This window comes from Chanos chanos, chromosome 1 (genome assembly GCF_902362185.1).
Source record: "Chanos chanos chromosome 1, fChaCha1.1, whole genome shotgun sequence".
NCBI classification, from domain to species: Eukaryota; Metazoa; Chordata; class Actinopteri; order Gonorynchiformes; family Chanidae; genus Chanos; species Chanos chanos.
The window spans coordinates 14,232,826-14,255,519 of NC_044495.1; the positions used below are offsets into that span (position 1 = coordinate 14,232,826).

Here is a 22,694-nt window from a genome sequence, read left to right on the forward strand (position 1 = left end):
GTGGTGATCATGACTGTCTATTTCTGTGGTCAAACTATCCTAACAAGATGCTATACATCAAACATAATGAGCTAAGGAAGTCTGTGCGAATCCTCCAGTTTTTTCACATGGAATGGTTCTCGCTATCAGTTAATCCTCTCGTCAGGTGTTCAAAGGGAAATTGTCTCATATGTTTAAGGCCTCCAGAAGCATGCTACAGTTTTGATTTCTCAGTAACGAGTGCTTAATGCCACAAAGTAGAACCAGACATCACTGGGTGTGTAGGGAGTCTAGCTGACTCACAACGGATTATGTGTCCATACATTAAAAATCAAGCCCACACACAAGTACACATTCATCACACACACACACACACAGAGAGAGATCATGTCACACACAAGTCAGATCATGAGGTACTCCAAACATTGATATCTGCGGAGGTCCTGAAATCAGGAGTGAAGCATCCCCACCTCTACTGAAAGGTTACATGGGAATATTACAGAGCACCTCTGTCAGGCACTTAGCATTTAGTAATTTCCTAATTTCCCTGACTTTATATTTTGCATATATGTTTCACAGAACTGCATACTGATAATGTGCAAAATTGCCAAATTGTTTCATTTAATTCACACAGGTGCTCATTCTAATTTCCATAAGTACAGAAGACTTCAGAATGTTGAGCTGAGAAAAATGCTGCTGTTTCAGCATTGTAACATAAGTGGACGTACATTTTTTTAATTTGAATTTGCTATTCACATGAACTCATTTATCATCCTGATCAAATATTTCTCCTAATCAGCATTGTATATGTTTAATCTGATTCATGCAAGTCTGTTGGTCTCTGAGGACATGTCTGTCATGAAGGGTGGTCTCCCCAGGCTGAACCACACAAAGACCGTCAACAACAACAACAGAAACAGCAACTGGTGTTCTACACCACAGAGAATGCTTTCATCAAAACTGAACAATCACAGCTTTTTGGATCTTTTCCCATTGAATACAGCCAAGCACATGACCAGGAACCTCAACATGACACCAACACACATACATGCATACGGATGGATGCACACACATCGCACATTCACACATTCACACATTCGCTTGCTCGCTTGCTCATATATATGCACATAAACACACACACACACACACACACACACACAGAAAACAGGCACAGAAACATACATACCTGAGGCTTCATACCTGAGCTGTGTTTACTGCATGGTTCTTTTGATAGTCTGGTAGACCATTTAGATGTTGAGTGTTTGTGGACATATGGAATGATAACCCAATAATAATAATAATAATAATGATAATGATAATGATAATAATAATATCTAAAACAGGTGCTATCTAGAGCACCTCAGTCATGTGCCGTCGCTTACATTCCAACAGTTGTGAGTCAACAACAGCACACGACACATGTTATTGACTTATTCACTTACCTTTCATTGTGGGAACTTGGTTATATGTGTGGAGGAGAGGAGAAAACCTAATAAATCCACCTCCACAAATTCAATTTCTCATTTTACATCTTTCTCTCTCTCTCTCTCTCTCTCTCTCCTCCGGATTCCTCATATGAGCATGGAGAAATATGCCGTCTGATGCTAATTTGATTAGCTGGGGTATGCCATCATTTCTGATTTGGAGAAGCATTTCTCTTCCTCTCTGGGCATGTTTTTTATGCATGTAATCCTGACAGAGGTGCTTCCAAATTGCCTCTCACTCATCCAAAGCATGCAAAGGGGATTCCTCTCGTCTCTGAGCAGTCAGCCTTGAAGTAATAACGATGACATCAAACAGAGAAAATGAGGCCCCTCCATCCCAGTTATTGTGAGGGCAGTGGTTACCTCATGCAGTGAGGAAACGGTTTGAGATTGCAAAGAGAAACATCTGGTCTGGGCTAGGCATGCGGGGCAACATGCACACACAAACACACACACACACACACACACACTAAAGCCCAGGTGTCCTTCAGACAGCCAATCAAACAGACCCTTATGGGGCTGGGCTCTGCAGTTTGTATTGCAGTGGCAGAACTTAAAAGGCTATATATGTTTTTCCACTACCCCTCTCTTACTGGGACTCTGAATGAGAGTGGAGCAGCTAAGAAGTGGACCAGCTGATTGTCAGCTACGTGTAGGATTATTGTTGTGTTTGTTTTTGTAGCCGAAGGATGACGTGATGAACCGTTATTGAATGATGTTTGTTTTCATCCTCTAATTCGATGAAATTACAGTGACTCTCAGAGGAAGAATGCACCCTCCATGTGGTTTATGATATAGAGACATGCTGAGACTGGCACCTTTCAGCTGTAATAAAAAAATATTGAATGCGTCTTCTTCATAGTGTCCAATCTTGACTTTAAGCTTTCACTCTACTTTTTGATGTGCGCGTAATATAACTCATATCAAAGCTCATACAAGTCAACACTTGCCCTCCTAGCATGGTAAAAGGTGCTGTCTGTGTCTGATAGCCCCCTTAATGTGCTTTTTATGGTTGGATTTAGAACTCATTTGAAAACTCATTTAGAACACATTTGAAAGTCATCTGGAGAGTGTGTTTCCTCAAAGGTGCCAATGTTCAAATATGTCAGTTTATCTACAATGATTCGTCAGATGTTGTTGTTGATTACTTTGTCTCTTTGTGGCATCTCCAATGGTAAAGGATGGATGTGAATGGTACCTCTCTCATGACCTGCGGGTTCCCTTTCAGTGGAGGAGAATGCATTAACAGCTTCCATCAAATGACGCTTCGTTTTCCGCTAATCAGTATGCTCTGCTATTATGGTCCGGAAAAGCGTAAATATTAAACTGAAATCTTCAGCTAATGAGCCAGACTTGTGGTCCCTCTGACTGACTCCAGATGTTTAGTGCGAATCACAAAAAGGAGAAGAAGAACAAGGCATTAACAAGAATGAAAACAGTCCGCTTGATTCGATTAGCACAAATTATGTCAAAATGATGGCATCTAGGCCATAAAAAGCAAAATTAGCTAGTCAGTGTTATGACTTAAGATGGGGGAAGTATGGTTTGAGTTCTCCTTTTGAGGTGGCTTCCATTACAATCTTTCATCTGCCGTGAACACAGGAAAGGATTAAAAATGGTTTAGTACTTTCTGTAATATATTTCTGAATAATACTTTAGGGACACTGAGTGAATTTTTGATTGGGAATTCAGGACAATATATCATTCAGTGGTTTAATTTGATGTTATATAGTTTTCTTGTGCTAGGACTGCATGTGGTCAAAGTTAAATGTGTTCTTGAGTGATACTGAGACTCACTCCCCTAGCAGCATAGTTGATTTTGAATTTCATTAGACCCTTGATGCCTTTGATTTGGGTTTGAACTCTCTTTTTGCCTGTGTGTGTGTCCTGATTTGGACTCTTAACTGGACCTTACTGATCATTCATTGACTCATCTAGGACCCAAGGGAGACACGGCCAGTCCAACTCCTCCCCTCAGCAGACTGGAACATCCAGGACTGTGAAGCGCTACCCATCATCCACTGGCCCAATCACATCCAATGCCCTGCCCAATGGGCACACCACTGGAGTTCTCAATGGAGCTCACCATGGCCAGATCTATTTACACAACAGCCAGAGAGATGCTGCCAACGGCCAAGTACACAGTGCTCACAACACCGGCATGTCTGCAGACGGTAATTACTCCAAACACTGCTGCAGTGAAACAAGACAACAGGGGCTATTTCTAAAGAATGATCTTGTTTAAGTGTAGCAAATATTTCTTTTTTAATCTGTGGGGTATGTTTTTTTTTAGGTTGGGCTGATATTCCTTGTATATGTTACCAAATCCAGCCCTGAAACCACATTAAATTAAAGCAAAATACACAGGACACAAAATATATTGTTTACATTTTACATATGAATAAATCACACTTTAATGTGTTACAGTGAAACACACCCCTTTAATGTGTTAAACTGGCACATACATGCTTTATCAGCTTGCTCTTTCAGAAAGATGACTGTTGTCGAGAAGTCTTTTAATGAATCACTAAATTTGGAGGTTTTGAAACCTTAGACTGGTTTTCCTCTTCTTTGACAGCAGACAAATCTGTCATATTTTTTATCACCTCATAATTGCAAAGTATGACCAATTAGGAAACATGACGTGAATTCATAAATTCAGTGTCTGCCCACACAAGACTATTACACAAAGTTATTACTCCACCTCTGACAATAGAACCACCCTCCTCCTCTCCTCTCCCCTCCTCTCCTCTCCTCTCCTCTCCTCTCCTCTCCTCTCCTCTCCTCTCCTCTCCTCTCCTCTCCTCTCCTCTCCTCTCCTCTCATCTCCTCTCCTCTCCTCTCCTCTCAGATATTCTCCAGGGTGTAGATGTTCCAAAGTCCATCTGTCTTCATTAGTTAGAAAGGAAACTAATCCCAGATATGAACTCTCCAAGCCCTGCCCCTTAAAAACATACAACTTGTGTAGGCTTTTGTGAAAGGATGTGGTTTGTCCTGTTACATTCTCACAAACAGAATGAGATCTGTTTTGTGAGCTCAGCGTTGTTTTTCCCTCTCTGCTGCCAGCTATTACACATAGTTTTACACATACACACACACACACACACACATAGAACACCTTATCCTAACGATAGCTTGGCAAAGATTTAACTGGTCTCTCTCTCCATTCTCTGGAGAGCTTTTGCAATGACACATCACTCCTTCCAGCTGCAGCATGCCACTATCCAGACACTCTCTCATTCTCTCTCCCTCTCTCTCTCTCTCTTATAAACCTTGGTGTTACCAGCAGTGTCCAGGCAGGGTGTCTGTGCGTTTAGAAGATGCAGTACGTCTGTGATTTATCTCTTCTTTTTGCTCAGTTGTTCCTTTCTTTGTCTCTTTTTCCCTTCCTCTCAGGGGCCAACCTTACAGCCAATGTAGACCGCATCAAAATAGTCTTCACACCGATGGTGTGCCGTAGGATCTGTAACGGAGGTCGGTGTTATAACAGCTGTGAACGAGGAGACAAGACCACTGTATACAGCGAGAACCAGGGCCCTCCGCCCAAAAGCCAGGGCTTCCGTCTCTGTAAGTACCACATCCCTTTAGTCCTCCACTCTCATCTCTGTCTAGCCTGCTCTAAAGGAAGACGCATTCATTTACGCCTGCTTGCCTCTAGGCACATTCAACCAAAGGCAACTGTAGTTAGCATTTTTGACACACATTTTTAACAATAAGTATCATGCTGCTGTATGTATATATATGTGTAGATTTATGTAGAGTTATGTAGTAATATTTTTCTTAGAGATATTGCATTGTATAAATGCAATATTGTTTTGCAGTTATTAATATTGTCTGTGTAACAGTAATGTTTAAATTACTTTTTGGGTGTATTTGAAGATCTGAGGATTTTACGAATGTGATAACTGATGCCTGTAACATGCAGATCATACGTATAAATTATCTTATAGCAGTAGTCACTGATACATATTTAACATAGTTATGGATTATGTATTTGACATACATTCTGGGATTCTGAAGTCAGAGTAACTGACTTGCATTCCCCATGGTGGGGGAGTGGTTTCAGAGGACACTGACATTTGGCTTCACCTGTGCTTCCAGTTTACATATGCTCAGATGTTTAGAGAATATACAGGACTGAAAGCCTGACTGCAGTTTGGTGGGGATTGTGTTCAACTTGATAGGGTGTAAAAGAAAAAAACCCTCCTTTTTCTCTGAAGAAAGAGAGGAAACAAAGCAAAAGCACCTGCCAGTCCGAAAAAAAAGCGCTGGATCAAGTGGAGCCCATCATGGTCCCACATTCCTCCTGCATCTGTGTGTGTGTGTATGTGTGTGTGTATGTGTATGCGACTGGGTGGCTTACACCTCGCTTTGAGCTACACTGTTAACCATTCAAAGTGCTCCCCTGGAAACAGGGAGAGGGGAGGGTGGGTGTGGGTAGAGCGGGAGAGAAAGAGAGGATTTATAAGCATTACATTAAAGCCATTATCTGCTAACTTTGAGGCAAAAGCACACAGGAGGCCCAAAAGCCAGAGAACAATGCCAGAGGCCCAGGGAGCTGGAATCCCCTCTCCCACAGACCTCTTCGCTCTGCTACTGGGACACAATCCTGAAACAAGTGAAGCGCACACACACACACACACACTTTCTTTCTTAGTTTGTGCGTGCCTAATGAAACGCATGTCAGACACGAGGGATCAATTAACACATGTGAAAAGATTAATGTGTGTCTCTCTCTCTCTCTCTCCCTCACACCTTACCTTTGGTCTCAAGATTAGACTTTCTCAGAAAATGAATGCACCCTATTTTCGTTATACAAATGAGCACACATTTTTATTGAAACTTCACAACTAGGTTCAATACATAGCTTCAACACTGATACATACAGCCTCTGTTCCAGTGATCATTTATCAATTCTTAGAACAACTTGGCAATTGCCCTGTTCCATTAACGTCTACATATTCTTTACTATTCTATCCTTCAGGTATCTCTTTAGTTAGATATCTCTTTTATCTCTAACATGGAAATCTTTGAAAGAATGTCCTTTCGACCTGAGGTGAAACACTTGATAGTATTGACAGTCCGTGGAGTACAAACATATAAGACATTTCAAGTTAACCTAAATAATATGCTTTAAATGTGTACTTCTCCTGGGAACGATTTAACAGCCACTTTGACACTGTCTATTTAACATTCAACATTTTAATGCAGCCATTTGGCTTGATTTAGGAACTTATAAACACACAGTTTTTATATCACAACTCTGCAGATGTTAAGAGACGTTTGAAACACTTCAAAGGCACTCAAAATCCTTCAGTATTTCTGGCAGAGTACAGTTGGTAAAGAAAAAAAAGCATATTCCTGGCACATGACAGTGTGAGTTTGAGAGGGAAAAAGGTCTATGTTTTTTACACTTGTTTTTATTTTGCAGTAATCTCAGACTATTAAAAACCCATAAAATGGAATTAGCTGAAGGAAATTGTGAAGCATCCATGCATAGTTGATGCTGTTGTTTCTGTGAGGAATGCGAACATGCAGGTAAACAGCTGTTTCTTGCGCTGGGTATGTTCTCATCGGCAGAGCCATAAAAATCTTGGAGAATAACGTGACAGAGTTTGGGTTTTGTCTGTTCACAGTACTAAACTGTCTTGGCTAAATTTAGATATGGCCTACTTCTCCCTGGTCTGTTTGGGAAGGAGCAACTGAGAGACACTGTGTATATATGCTGGAGCAATGGGCTTGTTTCAGTGAGTGTTTATTTCATTGTTTATGTTTAGGTGAATCTTTTCTCTCTCTCTCACTCTCTCTCTCTCTCGCTCCCTCTCTCATGTGTGCATATATATACACACACACACACACACACACAAAGTATATATGATGTGTGTGTGTGTGTGTGTGTGTGTGTATGTGTGTGTGTACGTGTGTATGTGTGTTTTTTGGTGAGACAGAGTGTATTTGTTTTCTAAGAATGGTCCCTACCTCCTGCTGTGGCACTGTTGGATAGAAGCAATGGACTAGGGGAATAATGGCTCTTTGTAACTTATAATTTAGCCAGTATGTGGAATCATCGTATTCATTATACTCTGCCTCTGTCTTGATCTCTCTCTCTCTCTCCCCCTCTCTCTTACTTTGTCTGTACTATTGTTTTTTTTCTTTTTTGCTTCCTCTGGTTCTCCCTCTGCCCTCTTTCATTAATGCTGTCTGACAGAAGACTCATTCTCTACATGCCATTACACACACTGCATGCACTCACTAAGAGAAAGAGAGAGAGAGAAAGCGAGAGAAACAGTCTCCAGTGCAAACAAGACAGTTTGCTCTATAACAGAGTATAATATGTCGATGCTGGGGGTCAAATATTGCTCCAGCTGTATTGGCTTTTTTTGATACGTTGTTTGAAGTCTGATCACAGGCAGGTGTGTGTGTGTGTGTGTGTGTGTGTGTCTGTGTGTGTGTGTATCTGTGCGTGTGTGCATGTGTGTGTGTGGGTGTGTGTGTGTCTGTGCATGTGTGCATGTGTGCGTGTGTGTGTGTGTGTGTGTGTATGTGTGTGTGTGGGTGTGTGTGCGTGTTTGTGTGTGTGTCTGTGCGCGCGCGTGCGTGTGTGTTTGTGTGTTTGTGTGTGTCTGTGCCTGCGTGTGTGTGTGTGGGTGTGTGCGTGTGTGTGTGTGTGTGTGTGTGTGTGGGTGTGTGTGTGTGTGTGCTGTTCATTCTGCTGGCACTACCACCATTTGATAAACAACAGTAAGGGACTCAGACGGCTTCCTGTCAAACACCGGCTGTTGTTTCAGTCTCCAACCGCTCACCCTGTCTGTGTGATTTCTGTTTTAATGAATTTTCAAGTTCAACAGAACTGACATGAATTATAAATGTGTTATTTCTCTGTGTAAATTAAAATGACAGGCTGCAGGGTGACAGTATCAGGTCAAGGATTCTTTAATGGTTTAATTTAACTGCTGCTAAATCAAAGAGCTCTGCTCATCTCTCTCCCTGTGAAACAGAACAAATTGAGAAGCTTGCCGACTGAGAGGCAGAGACCCTCTGACAGCTGACGGATTTGTTTTACTTACAAAGTCACCTGAACAGCTGTGGAATGGTCAAAACTACTTTGTGGTCTACATTTTTTTAATATATGTTGTATGTTCAAGAAAGAACCAAGTGGTAAAAACAAGGATGAAAAATGAGTGGATTTTTCAGAAGTTCATTTTGCAGTCTGAATTTCTTCATTCTAACGTGTTCTATTCTAATGTTTATGTAATGACACAAATCTGTACTTTTCAGACCAAGCCCTTATCCTTCATTTATACAGGAAGTCATTAGGGGTCCACAGGAAATTATTAGTAAGAGGAAGTCATGGTCAGCTCAGATCTGACTGATCCTTCTAATATAGGAAGCATATTAGTGTGGTTCCACCCTCAGGGTGAATGTGAGACTTCATAAAGTCCCTTCCAAAGTAAGGGTCCCATGAGTGAATGATGATCCCTCAAATAAGGAGGAACATGTTCAGAGAGCTATGGCTGTCCACAGTAAAACCTCATTACATTACCCCCTGCATGTCACTGCATATTTGGAGGCCAGTTTGTGTCAGGATCCATAAATCTGTCCAATTAAAACAGGCAAGCTCAAGCTCATGTTCTACACCCCCCCCCCCCCCCATATAGGATTATATGCAGTATGTCTGTGGGTGAGAAAATTTACGCAACTGTGGTAAATGATAGTCAGTGGAAAGAAGCAGCTCTCCTTGTCCTTGCTTCTTGGTTTATGTTGTTTGAATTGAAATAAACATGATTCGTACAGTTTAGGAAGTTTGGGCTCGTTTAATCTTAAACACGTTACTAGATAAAATTTGCTTGATTAGAAAAGAGAGTAGTGAGGGTTTATTATGTCGCTTTTTTAATATTCAGTAACAATTGATGACTTTTTAAATGCACAGGCATAGCGCCTTACAAAGTTGTTATAAAGCTTTTATAAAACACTTTATAAACATAATGACCTCACATAATGTTTCATTAATAGTGAATCAAGCATCAGTTACTTTGAATTAGACTTATGTATAAGACATTATGCCCCCTAGGCCATATGCATCATAGCAGTTTCTCTCTCTCTCTACCTCTCTCTCTCTTTCAGTTTTCTGTCAGATCCCTTGTCAAAATGGAGGGAAGTGTGTTGGGCGGGATGAATGTTGGTGCCCGTCAAACTCCACAGGCAAGTTCTGTCATCTCCCAGCTCCAGCCACCATCAGACCCACCCCCAGCAGGAGAGCCAACAGTAATGGCATACAGAATAGCTCCTCCCACTCCATGTACACGCTGCCTTTGTCCAATCAGCAAGGTAAGGACTATCACCAGCTACAATATATTAACTACACTATAAAACCGTTTCATTTAATACAAAGGTTTACTGATCATTCTTTTGCTGATATATCTTTGCCCCTTAAAACAGCTCTCTAGGTAAATCTTTGGGGGGGATCCATGCATAGTTGAGTTTAAAGATGCTAACATGGAAATGTTCATAACTGGAAATAGTGGGAGTACATGAGCCTAAGGTAGTCCCGAGATTCAAACAACCAAATTCTTAGCCTCACATACTTTCATGATGAAAAAATTAAAAAGTGATGAAGCTTTCCTGAAAATCAGCAGGATTGTGTGGCTGTATTTCTACACATCGTTAACTTAATCAGACATAATTATTCTGAAACAAGCTCAAAAATGTTAGCATTCTGTTGAGCTCTCTCTTCACATATTTAATGTGCTTTATACCCTGTAGTAACTTTTCAGAATTCCTCTGGACGTATGGTTTAGCTCTAGATGTATATGCAATATTCTATTTTCTGATCATGAACTCATCTGTCTTACTTCTTGCTCCAATGTTTTATTCTTTGCATGCTTCCTTAAGATGGTTACATACAGGTAAGAAACTTTTGTGGAAACATTTGGATTTACTGATTTAGCTGGAATTCTTATCCAGATATTTCCAGTTGGCCCTGTGTTCAGAGGTTGCCATTTTCTGGGGCAACCTTGATGTAAAGTGTCTTGCTCAGTGCTATGCCACTGTGCTCAAAGCAAATACAAAACCTTCTGGTTACCAGGGTCCCACATACTACTAACAACGAGATGCAAGTGAGGGAAAAAAAAAACAGTCACTCAAGTGGGCAATGTGTGAGCACCAGAGAGAGCAATGAACAAATGTTAACACTGCAGATAAACATTTAATAGTGTATGTACCATGGAAAATAACCACCACTCTAAATCAACAGGCCGGTGGCTTATAGTGCATAGTGCCGTTTGCACGTGGCACATTTTGACACTTTACATTTCAATTAGGTGTATATTAAACAAGAGAGCGTGACTCTGTTCCGCTCCTTTGTGTCGGGTGTTCCAGAGTGTGCGTGAAGGAGGGGGGTGGATATTGAGCTCCATCAGTGATATGACTTTGAAATGCCTTAGGTGCATCCTATACTGGAACCACTGTGTGTGTCCTTGATTATACGAAATGAAGTGTAAGAGTGGCAATTTCATTGGTCAGGGTAAACAAGCTCTTAACGTCAGATATAATGTTTCTGTGTAGGTAGAAACATGCTTTTGGAATTCCTCAAAGTGTTCACAGCATGCTTCTGTTATCAACACGCAGAGAGTTTGTGAATATCAAAACCAGAGGGACCTCTCTCGCGATTGCCAACACAATTACTGATAACAAAGAGCAACCGTCATAGAAGCATTCTTTCTTTTTTTCAATCTCTTTTTTCTCTACCCTCGGTTTACTCTCCTTCCTTGGCTTGTCTTTCTCTCCATCCAAGATTAAGTGGAAGCAGAGGTTGTGTCAGATGCTTTTTGAATCCTCTGCATTCCTCTGCCTGTTTGCTTCCAGTTTCTGAGTCTGAGTTCAGTTCCAGGTTCTCTCCAGTGCACTAACATGGCTAACTGAGTGGCAGATATCACATCTGGGTGCTCTGACTTCAGAACACAGACATTCCAGAGTGTGTGTGTGTGTGTGTGTGTGTGTGTGTGTGTGTGTGAGGGAAAGAGATGGAGGGAGTGGAGATTATAACTCTGTCATTGATATGACATTGAAATATCTGAAATGCTCTCCATATTTGATCACTAATTTGTGTATGCATGCAAGCATATGCTTCCAGGCAAACATACATACACATACAGATAGACACACGCACATGCACACACACACATGCACACACACACCACGATTTATGAAAAAGGAGGGTATGTCAGATTTATTTTGACATGTTCAGAGAAGGATTTGCAGTTATGTCAGAAGTTGAAAAGAATTCTTTTTTTATTGGCTCCTGAGGAGACTCCACCTACATTGTTACATCATGTCCAGCTCATACTCAGATTACATATCTTACTTCTAACTCTTTACAAGAAGCTGTAGTCCAGATTAGAGGCTGCTGAAAATGTTTAGTTCCTAGGTAAATGTCATACTAGGCTGAAAATCAGTTCTGACAGCACAGTTTGACTGGACTGACTCAACTTTGAAAAACTCATTTTAACCTACTGTCCAATATTTTCTGTCAGTTTTCCTGGTGTATGAGAGTCAGTTTTGTTGAAGCTGTGTATGGGCAAATAAAGCTCTCTGTCAAATAAATTCATCCTCTTGTTTTAGTTTGAACTGTTGACTGATATTTTTACTGAGAGTCCTGTTTTTTTTTCTGCGTGTGTGTTTGTGTGTGTGTGTTTGTGTGTGTGTGTATGTGTGTGTGTGTGTGTGTGCACACGCAAATATATGTTTGCATGTGTATCTGTGTTTAGCTTCCATGCACCCATCTCTGGTGAACGTTCATGTCCAACACCCTCCAGAGGCTGAAGTACAGATTCATCAGGTGGCCCGAGTCAAACCAGGTCAGACACTACAGAACCAACCAGCTGAAGGAGTTCACTCAGTCCAACAACGCTCACAGCCAAACAATGGCCATGTCAATGCCCAAGGCAATGGAAAGGTCCTCAGCAACCACAGACTGCAAAACCATAGACTGAATGGACGCGTGGGGAGGTGCTTCCAGGAGACCATAGATGGACAGGTACTTTGAACAACTAGATTTCCTCAAGCTTTTAAATTCTTATGTATGTATTTGTGTGTGTGTGTGTGTGTGTGTGTGTGTGTGTGTGTGTGTGTGTGTGTGTGTGTGTGTGTGTGTGTTTGAGTCCGTCCCTGTGTGTTTATGTGTACGCGTGTGTGTATGCGTGTGTGTGTGTGTGTGTGTGTGTGTGTGTGTGTGTGTGTACATAGGAATGTTGAGTTCACAAGTCAGTAACAGCGACTCACGGCTGCAGGATGTTTTTGAGGCTCTGTTAGTCGGAAACAGTGACAACCTTCCCCTGTTTGATCAGTATGTTTTCCACTTTCTGTCTCAGTGCCTCCGGAAAAACAAATGATATGGTCAGTGTTTTACAGCCCAGACAAGAACAACCATTTCTCTTTGCCCCTGATATCTGACTGACATAAAAGAGCAAAGTTAACCTGAAGATGTATCTGTTACTTTGGCCACCATGTTAAAGGACCAGGCATTAATAGAGACAGCAGTAATCAGAGTGCTTACATGAAGTCTGAATTAACATATTAATAAAACAGATTTCATGTCGTAAATAAATTGGGGGAGAATTGTATTCGTTGTGTTCTGTAGAGGTGTCGTGAGAGAAACACTCAGAGTAATGGAAAGAGTGCCTCAGTAAGTTATCTGCAAATGCCAGACTGTTGGAAGAGCATATTTGTTCTGGATGTCATTCCTCATTGTCCTTGCCCAAGCATGTTCATTTATCTGGCAAGAGAACACAAACAACACTTTCACACAGATTCAAAATAATTTTGCCAATGTAAAAGTACAAGTCAACAAATTCCAAATAATCTTCGTTGCTCATCAAGAACAGTGATCTCCCTCAGTGCCGCTCTCCTATTAAGGTATCTGCCAGTGGAATCGCGCTGTTAACGCTCCTTCATAAATCAGTCTTGGCTTGGAATTCAGAACAACCTGATGGTAATCTGCCCTAAGAAATTAGCACGGATTCCTCATGGCACGTGCCGGGGAAGGACTGAGGCTGTGTTTGTCTTTTTTCAGCTCAGACGCCATTCAGGCTGTACCCCCTTTAATGTGAGGATACATGCTCCATTTGAAAGTGGTTTTGGTGCTGTTTTTGTGCGCACACACACACATGCATACACACAACAGAGCTGCTCATAAAAGGGTTATTATCTATTGCTTATGAATGAAATTTTTATATAGTGTTTGTTCCTTACTTCCCATGAGTCCTACATGTTTAGTGGTGCTGTTGAGACTGATGTTCACACTTTCTCCTTTACTTTCTTTGTCATGCGAAAAAGACAGGTATTCCTTAGCACTTCTGTAATGTGTTTGTGTGTGTGTGTGTGTGTGTGTGTGTGTGTGTGTGTGTGTGTGTGTGTGTGTATGTGTGTTGCAGTGTGGGAAGCCCCTTCCTGGCCTCACCAAGCAGGATGACTGCTGTGGAAGTGTTGGAGCGTCATGGGGTCTCAACAAGTGTACAGAGTGTCCCAGCAAACCAGGTTAGAGTCACTGGACTAACACAGGCATACACACAAACAGGCAAACACACACACACACACACACACACACATACATGCATACACACAATACTGACTCTCTGATTCCTATGTAGATTGCAACCAAATACTACCTCAAATTTCCTTAAATGTACCATACTTATTTTTGATGCCCTCTCCTACCCAGCAATTCATCTGCTTAAAAAATATCTTTTGTTTTAAGGGGACCAAATAAGGCAATGAATGAAAACCAGTATTTCCCCTCAATGAGGAAAGTTGGCGGAAAGGTTACTCAGAGAGAGAGACCACTGAGAGACAAAGAGCCTCCTCTGATCACCAAACCCACTGCCTCTGAGAAGATATCCAGTTCACCCTCAAAGTGATTTAGTTTGTGTGGAGTAAATGCAGTCTGACTTTAGAATGTGTTGGCAGCTGCTGTGTGGTTCTAAAACCTGGACTGACTTTTTTGTGTTAATGTTTTTAGTCTGTTTCTTTCTCTCTCTCTCTCTCTCTCTCTCTCTCTCTCTCTCTATCTCTCTCTCACTCTCTCTCTCTCTCTCTCACCTTCCATATCTTAGTGCTTGTTTTCAATAATAGTTAATAGTTTTTAATAGTCTCTTCCCTCCCTTTATCCTGCAAAATTCTTCTCATAACAGTGTGAAAAGAAAACAAACTTGCCCTTTTATTTTGGACATCTGCCAATCAACATAGGCTCTTGTTCTCTGTTGTTGGTTTAACACCCACCCTCGATTTACTAATCTGACAAAGACGTCCTCTCACTTGTCGCCTTTCTCCCTAGATCATTGGTGACCATCTCCTCTGTTTTATCATCCTTAACAGGGAGAAGTTCCCAGTCCAACATCTGTAAGCATGCCAGACGTTCCTCTTCTCTTTGAAGTCTCTATTCATCAAAATTTCCAGCCATTCTCTCATTTTCACTTTGGTTGGAGGTTCCTGTGAGACTTACATCGGGAACATGGGGATCTACCCCTCAGGCCTCTTTTGAGAACATGCTGCTTAACAGCTGAGGAGGAACACTTTATCTGAATCGGCCTTTGAAAATATCATTTAAAGCAATTAACAACTAATTGGTCCTGAATACCATTATTGTTGTAAAAATCTTAATTGTAGGCCTTATAACTGTAATTAGTGCCATGTGAGTTTTTAATGCTGGTATTTTTAAGCTAACAAAGGTGGGCAGATGGAAGGACAGTGCTGATATTATTTTGATTTTGTGAAGTGGTTCAGTACACTAGACAACTTAGAATTACTGATTCTAAACATGAAAACATGGAATTGATTTTCACCACATCAGCATTTATTTGTTAATATGTACCTTTTAGATTCCTCCCAGAGTGGATACAGGAGGACAGGAAGAGGAGAGGAGACAGGGAAACACGGTTGAGCATTAATGGAGGTTGATGTAATGGAGATGATAAATGCTTGTCATTCCTGTCATAAGAGGAACAGGGAGGTTGTGGCCCTGATGGGATGCAATACATTACAGGCTCAGATGCTACAGATTCCACTGGGTAATGAAAATCAGGCAAAATAACATGATCCTCACCTTCTCTGTCCATGTATGTTTCACACTGTAAAGTCTTACAGTGTAGACAACAACCTCAGTACCGGTAACATGATAAATCTTTCTGCCCCATCTCTGCTGAGGCCAAACACTTTCTAGCCTGGCTTTGAGTGACGGTGGTGTTACTTGTGTTGATGAGGAGGGAAACCAACTCCATTTTTAGTGCATGTTTGAACCTGAAAATCACTCAGGCATTTTGAAATAAAGTTTAAGTGGAGGCTTGTTCAGCTGGAAGACAGAGTGAGTCTATGCTAAATATGAAATTTGATGCAAAGAGTTTTACGGAAAATGTGTTTCAAAGTGCAAAAGTGAGCAAGAGAGAGAGAGAGACAGACAGACAGAGAGAATCTTAGTCCATGTCTTGAATTTCATACACTATGGGAACTGTGCCATTTTTCTGTTGTTGTGACTCCCAGCTGGCTTTAGTGAGCTATGAAATACTCTGTTAAAAGGCTTGTGCCAGAGGATTTGGGTCAGGACTTATTGGTTGGCTGCAGAGTGATGTGTGTATGTTCCGACTGGATAGAGCGCTCTGTTTCTCTTTCCTGATTGGCTATTCTGTTCCCTATTTGGATATCGTTGACTACAGAGTTCTGTGTTGGCCCTGATTGGTGGCAAAGTTCTGTATCTGAAACCTGATTGGCTGTAGAGTTCTACATCTGGATCTACATTGGCTACAATGCTCTTTGTGTCTGTCTACTGTGCATTTTGCTGTGATGAAGAACAGAGTGATGTCTCTGAGTTGTCTGCACATGTGGGTGGCTTTGGGCCTTATGTCTGTGTGGCCACAAAGCAAACAGGTGTCTGGGCTGATGCCTGAATTCTCCCTGGCTCAAGAGAATTAACAGATATCCAGACACATAGACACAGACAGATGCACAAGGACAACAAAGGACAGATTGAAACAGAATATAAGCCAGATGTGGACAAAGACAGCTACCTGAAGTATGGTAATTTATCAGGATATTGTGCCATCAGTTCGGGTGACTATTGTATTGTTGTGAGGCCAAAGAGTTGTTTTCTCTTCTGATTTTTTTTTTGGCCTGTCGAATTGCCAGTTTTGTTAGATGACCTTAAAAGTGCTAAGTTTGTTGTGCTTTGTAAGTGAATCTGTTTTTAGTTTGGCGTTATTCTGCTCTTAGTGCTGTGATAGTCCCAGCCCAACCCAAACTCAGCATGTAGACAAATTTGCCTCTCTGCACGAGGGCCCGAACCGCTCCCCTCCCAGTGACTCTATCTGTGGATCTGGATGGCCCGGGAAGCTTCCCAGGGAGCTGAATCCATGTTCCCTGTGGTACGAATAAATCAACGTCCCACAGGAGCCCTGGCCCAAAAGTTGTTTCCTCCCTGGATCGCGTAGGGATCCAATGATCTCAGCTGCCCGTCTCAGTCCTAGCCCCATTGCAACCCCATGTCCTCCACATCCCTAAAGCCTTTGCCACTGATGGGGGGGGGAAAGGCTCTTTCATGGGGATATTTTTCACAAGTATGGGGATCAGTAAAGAAGAGAGGGTGGAGGGATTTGAGCCAATTTCCACATCCTCCCGAATGAGATCACTCCTCTAACCCCAGTCTGCATCACAGAAATATTTAATCTGCTCTTAATCGAGGACAAAGGCGTACACATATTACATTTTTATGGTGCATGATCAAACAGCAAAGACTTGTTAATGACCAACATCAGCACCAAAAATTTGGCCACTTGTAAAATGTTGGAGGGAAAAAAAAAAATCCCTGAATGTAACATCTGATGTTGTGAGTGCCAGATCCCACGCAGCTGTATCAGAGTGCATTGAGGTGAAGCCAGAGGAAATATTTTCATCCATGTCACTCTGGTTTAGCTCTGTCTGTGGACTGTGTGATGAGGTCCATTAAGGGGACAGTTCTAGGACAAATTAAAGTTAATTGCTTGACCTCATTGCATAAAAAGACTATCTCTAATGTCATCATTGTTTCAGCTCGAGAGAACTAAACAGAAAATGTGATATGTAACGTGTTTATCATATGAACATGGTTGTGTGCCCTGTCATTCTTTTGGCCCACACCCCTAAAATAAATATTTTCATTTAATGTGCCATTATTGGGGGTTCTGTACTAATTCACATAGACCAACAACCAATTCCCACAGCTGTCTTTGGCAGGGGAACGCATCTGTCATAGGACAGTTTTAAAAAGTCAAGTATATACATTATTCATAGAGAAACTGTTGATGTCATTGCTGGAGACACTAGCACCCTTTCTGTGTTGCTAAGGGCTACCAGGACATACAAAAACAAGCTGATCTTGGTGGATTTTTACTGTATTGTACCCCATGTATGTATTGTTCTAAATTCTTTTGCTTTTCATTGTTGCTGTGGACACAGCTGTTATCACTGTTTTCGTGTTCTGTTGCCTTTTGAAAATGAGTTCCAGTTCACTTGTGGCATATGTTACAAATAAGTTTGACATTTTTTTAAGGGAAACTGAATGAACATACAATAAAATCTCTGTCCCCTACAATAAACCATACAGAAGGAGAGTCATTCATTCAAATACAAACTATGACTTGACTCCTGATCCATGACATGACTCATAAGTTATGGTTGTGTAGTAATCTGATAATGCCTACATATGACTGGCAAGCTGCTGTTCCAGAAGGGTAGGGTCACTGCTTTGAACATTAACAGTTTATAATATGGAGAGGTGATCGAAGGAGAGAGGACTTTGTCATCGGAGTTGTCAGGAAATTAAATCATCCGTGATCAAAGAAGTGTTTTCTTCTGGTTTTGATTTCTGCCCTAGTGGTCCACAATGCAGTTGGTCAAAAAAGTAAGAAACCTTCCTGCCGCCCTTCTAAGTAGAGAACATTCATCTTGTTGACAGAGGGAGGTTTCTCACTGTACCCATGATGTGATTGATGCTGACGTTGAACTTCTGCTGGATTCTGTGCTCCCCTCCTTGTATCAGGGAGGTCCTTCCACTGATGGCATTAAATTATCAATCTACAGATTTCTCACAGAGGCCACCGGGCTCCTTTTTTTCTAAAATTACACTTAAAACCACCTCCCACACAAAGTCTCTGAAATCTCAACTGAAAATTCCCCTCATCTCATGTGGTACACCAACATTAGTTTCACAGACTGCATCACGTTAGTGTGAGTCTTGAGTCCAAAGACGCCAAGGAAAAGAATTTGAAATGGATTTGGAACTGGAGAATGAAGAATGCCTGGACACACTGGTGTGGTGGTGCCCTTGTAGCTTAATTTGTGAAGTGTGACAGAACCTATTGGTGAGACAACAGCAAAAAAAAGGGGCAATTCAAATGGTGCTAAATGCCTTCGTCGCTCTGTTTCCTCTTAGCAAAGCACAACAATTTGGGACACTTCTTGTCTGCAAATTCCCTCATCCGCGTTGCCAAGGGTAACACTAATGATGCGCTAGACTCACTCTTGCATGCCACTGCATTTAAGGTATCTGTAACGATAAGCATTGTTTAAAACCATTGGTCCCACCAGTTGAGGGAATGGGAAGATGAATGACCACAACAAATGCTCCTCGTAGAAGGACACAGCTCACTTATTCAGTAGGGAGTCCTCCCCTGTGTTCAGCTCAAAGTCAAATGAATTTTTTGGTCATTGGTCACTTTTTTTTCTAACTCAAAATCCAAAACCATAATACCATCAGGGCCCACCTTTCACTCTTCATGACCCCAATCAGTTTTTTGTCCTGTGTTGCCCACTGTCGCTGTGAACTCTCAGTGGGAACTCTGTTTGATCCTCTCCTGGCAGGGGGGGACCTCATCTGATGCCCTCAGCTCTGAAGCTTGCCACTTACAAACCCCAGGCAGGATTACTGTGGGAACAAAAGTGTAGTAAGCAGCATATTTCTAACATGGTTAGCCACGACCCTGACCCCTGCCACCACAGGAAACCTCAAGGCTGACCTAATTCTGCCTTTAGGGGTTCCAGACTAAACTACTCTTTACTTTGGAAACAATTATACACACAATATCACATACTGAAGGCAGTCCTTACATAAAGAAAGGCTGCTCCTTGGCCTTCAGATGTTAATTCTGCAACGGAAGGGCTGGAAATTAGGTCAAGGAATTTTGAGTGAAATGTTCAAATGAAAATTTGTTTTACAGGCTCTTGTTTTACTAATAGCGATTTGTGTTCCACATTTTTCCTATTGGTTAGTATTGGTTGACTTTTCCATCCCTCTCTTGTGAGCACTAGACCAACATTTAAAACTGGTGTTTGCCAGTACCTACATTTTGGCATGTTATAAATCTTGATATGTTTTCCCAGATTGTCACTTTTTGCTTATGATTTCAAATGGACGGACCTCAGCAACGAAAAACTCACCAACTACCAGAAACAGCGTGTGAAAGAAATGTCCGTAAATGAGAGAATTTTAGCTGCTGAACTTGTGACGGAATTGGCTGTAATTTATTCACATGAAAGTATTTTTGTCTGATGTAGGAGAGGACAGGAAAACAAATAACGGTGCTTTCCCAAACAAACACAGCACAGAGGAACACTGTACCGTCTCTCTTGATGTGTCGCTGACTCAAGACCTTAGGTGGTCAAGCCTAGGACGTTGTGGCTCATTTTATCCTCCCCTGGATGAGTGGATATCTTTTTTAAGTCTTGTCTGACTGCCAGAAACTTACTAACACCCTCGGGAAAGTCCATGGCGCTTCCTTGATTCAGGCTTGGTCAACACCTAATTAGCTAATGGAAGTTGAGCTTTTTGTAATGAAATTTTCCCTTGATGCTTATACCGCAGAGAACAGGCTGATAGGAAACAGACTTTTTCATTTACGGACTTTCCGTATGAATCATGACAATAATAAATCTGTTGGTCAGTAAATTAATATTTTATCAAATTTCTGTGGTTCCTTCTTTGGTGAAATGAGGTGTTCCAATTGGTAAATGACTTAATTGTACTCAGTGGCACTATAACATCCCATAACATCGTCATACTGGTTGTTTGCTATGTGTATAGATACAGACATGTGAATGGATGGTTGTTGAAAGCAGACAAAGCAGAATTACAGAGTGACTCTTAACAAGGTATGAAGTTACTTAATTGTAATGGTTCATTGTGATTTATATACCGGACTAACTGCTTTAACAAGTAATTTGGCTTTTGTGTGCTTTAATATTCACCTGTTTTAAAAAAATAACAAATCATCTGGAAGGGTGCCTAAACTTGCTCATGCATCCAAGTCACTTTTTATTTGACTGAATGCGCAAAATATTCAAATACGTAACTGTTCCAACAAATAACTGTGGAAGATGTGATCTTTTAGACATGGACCACATTTATCTGTGTATGAAGATTTTTATTTTTAATGAAACATGATCGGTTTTCTGTCGAGTCATTTGGCATCACAGAGAGAGGGCCAAGACCAGTTGTCTTACCCATGTATGCCCCATGGAACTATGGGAGGCTCAGTCTCCGTAGATTCAGTTTCATGTGTGGAAGTGTAAGAGGTCTGAGACGAATTGCCCAATCCCGGTCTGATTAACTCTCTTTTTACTACCATCTCCTCTCTTTACCCTACACAAGTGCACCCTTCTCACTGTGACCAGCTGACATCCTGACTGCTGTCACAGGATTAAATATGAATGTAGTGATTAGACAGTGTGTTGACTGATCTGTGAGACCCTAATGCCATGGCTTTAGACATGCTTGTAGAGCATTTTTACAACAACTCTGTCAAACTGAAAAGTATGTCAGAAAGCATTCCGTTTGTTATCACTGAGACAAACTATTCATTTGTAAATACGGAGCATCATAACTAGAATAGTTTTTTTTTTTTTTTTACAGTCCAATCAATTCTCTTTCAATGGAATGCTATGAGACAGCTTCTTTAGTTGGTTACTCTTATAGCTTTTAATCTTCTATAGACCCCATCCCTATTTCTGTCTCCAGCTGAAGTAGAATATAGTATTTTGTTGTTGTTTGATTCAGCTGGATGGCAGTGCTTTCTTATAAATATGGTTGATGGAAATCAGTCTACATAATGTGTCTGCCTCTTTAGTCCCATGGGTCTATTGCTCTCTCTCACTCTCCCCTGCACAGAATAATGATAGATATAATGATTTCTCTTTTTCCTTGACAGCATATGCAGTTATTGCAAATGGTCAAGTTGAGTGTCCCAAGGGCTTCAAGAGGATGAACATAACTCATTGTCAAGGTATGTAAAATAATATTCATTCATCATTGCAGCTAGCTGGACTCCATTTTTATTTTCATGTGTCCGTCTGGGCCTGTAAGAACCTGTAGTTAAATGACTTAAGTTTTCAAATGCCAAACGTGAATTATCTTTCTTCCCTAGACTCTTGTGTTCTTCCAGCCATATAAACACTTACACAATCATTCAACATCTATTCTGTTTTCATAAATGTCCCCCGAGGCCTTCATAAAAAAACATTTTGAGGTTTATGTACAAAAAAAAAACCATCCCAGGGGGAAGGAGGTCGAGGGTTAAATTAGTGCTGCGTGGGTCACAGTTCACTACTGAAAGCTCTCCCAGGGTTTCATTTTTAATTGGTCTTGTGACTCATAATCAGAAGTGATACCGCTGTCTGTGATTATGGTTAATATGTGGTTTACAGCCGGCTTAGCGTAGAAACAAGACCCTAATGCTACAGCTCTCTGTTTCAGCCTCACATTAAATCTGTCGACAAGAGAAAGGCTGCATGTCTATCAGTGTGTCTGTAAAAACAAACCCAAGCATTTCACCAACTCTCAAACACCCCAACAGCATTCTCACAAAGTGGAAAGAGCTCAAATGAAATCGACCCTTCCAATAGAGTTTTCATAAAAAAAAAAAAAAAATTTTTTGGGTTAGTTGTTTTATATTTTGTGAGGCAAGATCTTTTAATAAGTGCTGTCATTATTATTTACCGTTAGACAATAATAATTGCATCTACACATTTATATTTGAGCATAATGACAAATCTCTTGACACTGAAAACTCCTTAACTCAAACCATGTTCCAGTTTCTTTTTCATAAGTTCTCTGCGTACACAGTTCTTACAGCATTTTGAATAATGTCAAGTACCATGCCATTCTTTCACTACAGTTAATGTGCATGCCATGATTCCTCATCTAGATTTATGTGT

The 22,694-nt window shown here is 41.1% G+C and overlaps 1 protein-coding gene across 1 annotated transcript in view; it reads left to right on the forward strand.

The window, feature by feature from the left end:
• LOC115804559 (latent-transforming growth factor beta-binding protein 2-like) overlaps positions 1-22,694 on the forward strand; it is a 94,074-nt gene that overhangs the window by 32,522 nt on the left and 38,858 nt on the right. The window contains exons 4-9 of the mRNA XM_030765103.1: positions 3,402-3,637; positions 4,860-5,030; positions 9,588-9,791; positions 12,230-12,498; positions 13,895-13,997; positions 21,689-21,763. Coding sequence (XP_030620963.1) covers positions 3,402-3,637; positions 4,860-5,030; positions 9,588-9,791; positions 12,230-12,498; positions 13,895-13,997; positions 21,689-21,763 — 1,058 coding nt within the window. The remainder of the gene's footprint in view (positions 1-3,401; positions 3,638-4,859; positions 5,031-9,587; positions 9,792-12,229; positions 12,499-13,894; positions 13,998-21,688; positions 21,764-22,694) is intronic.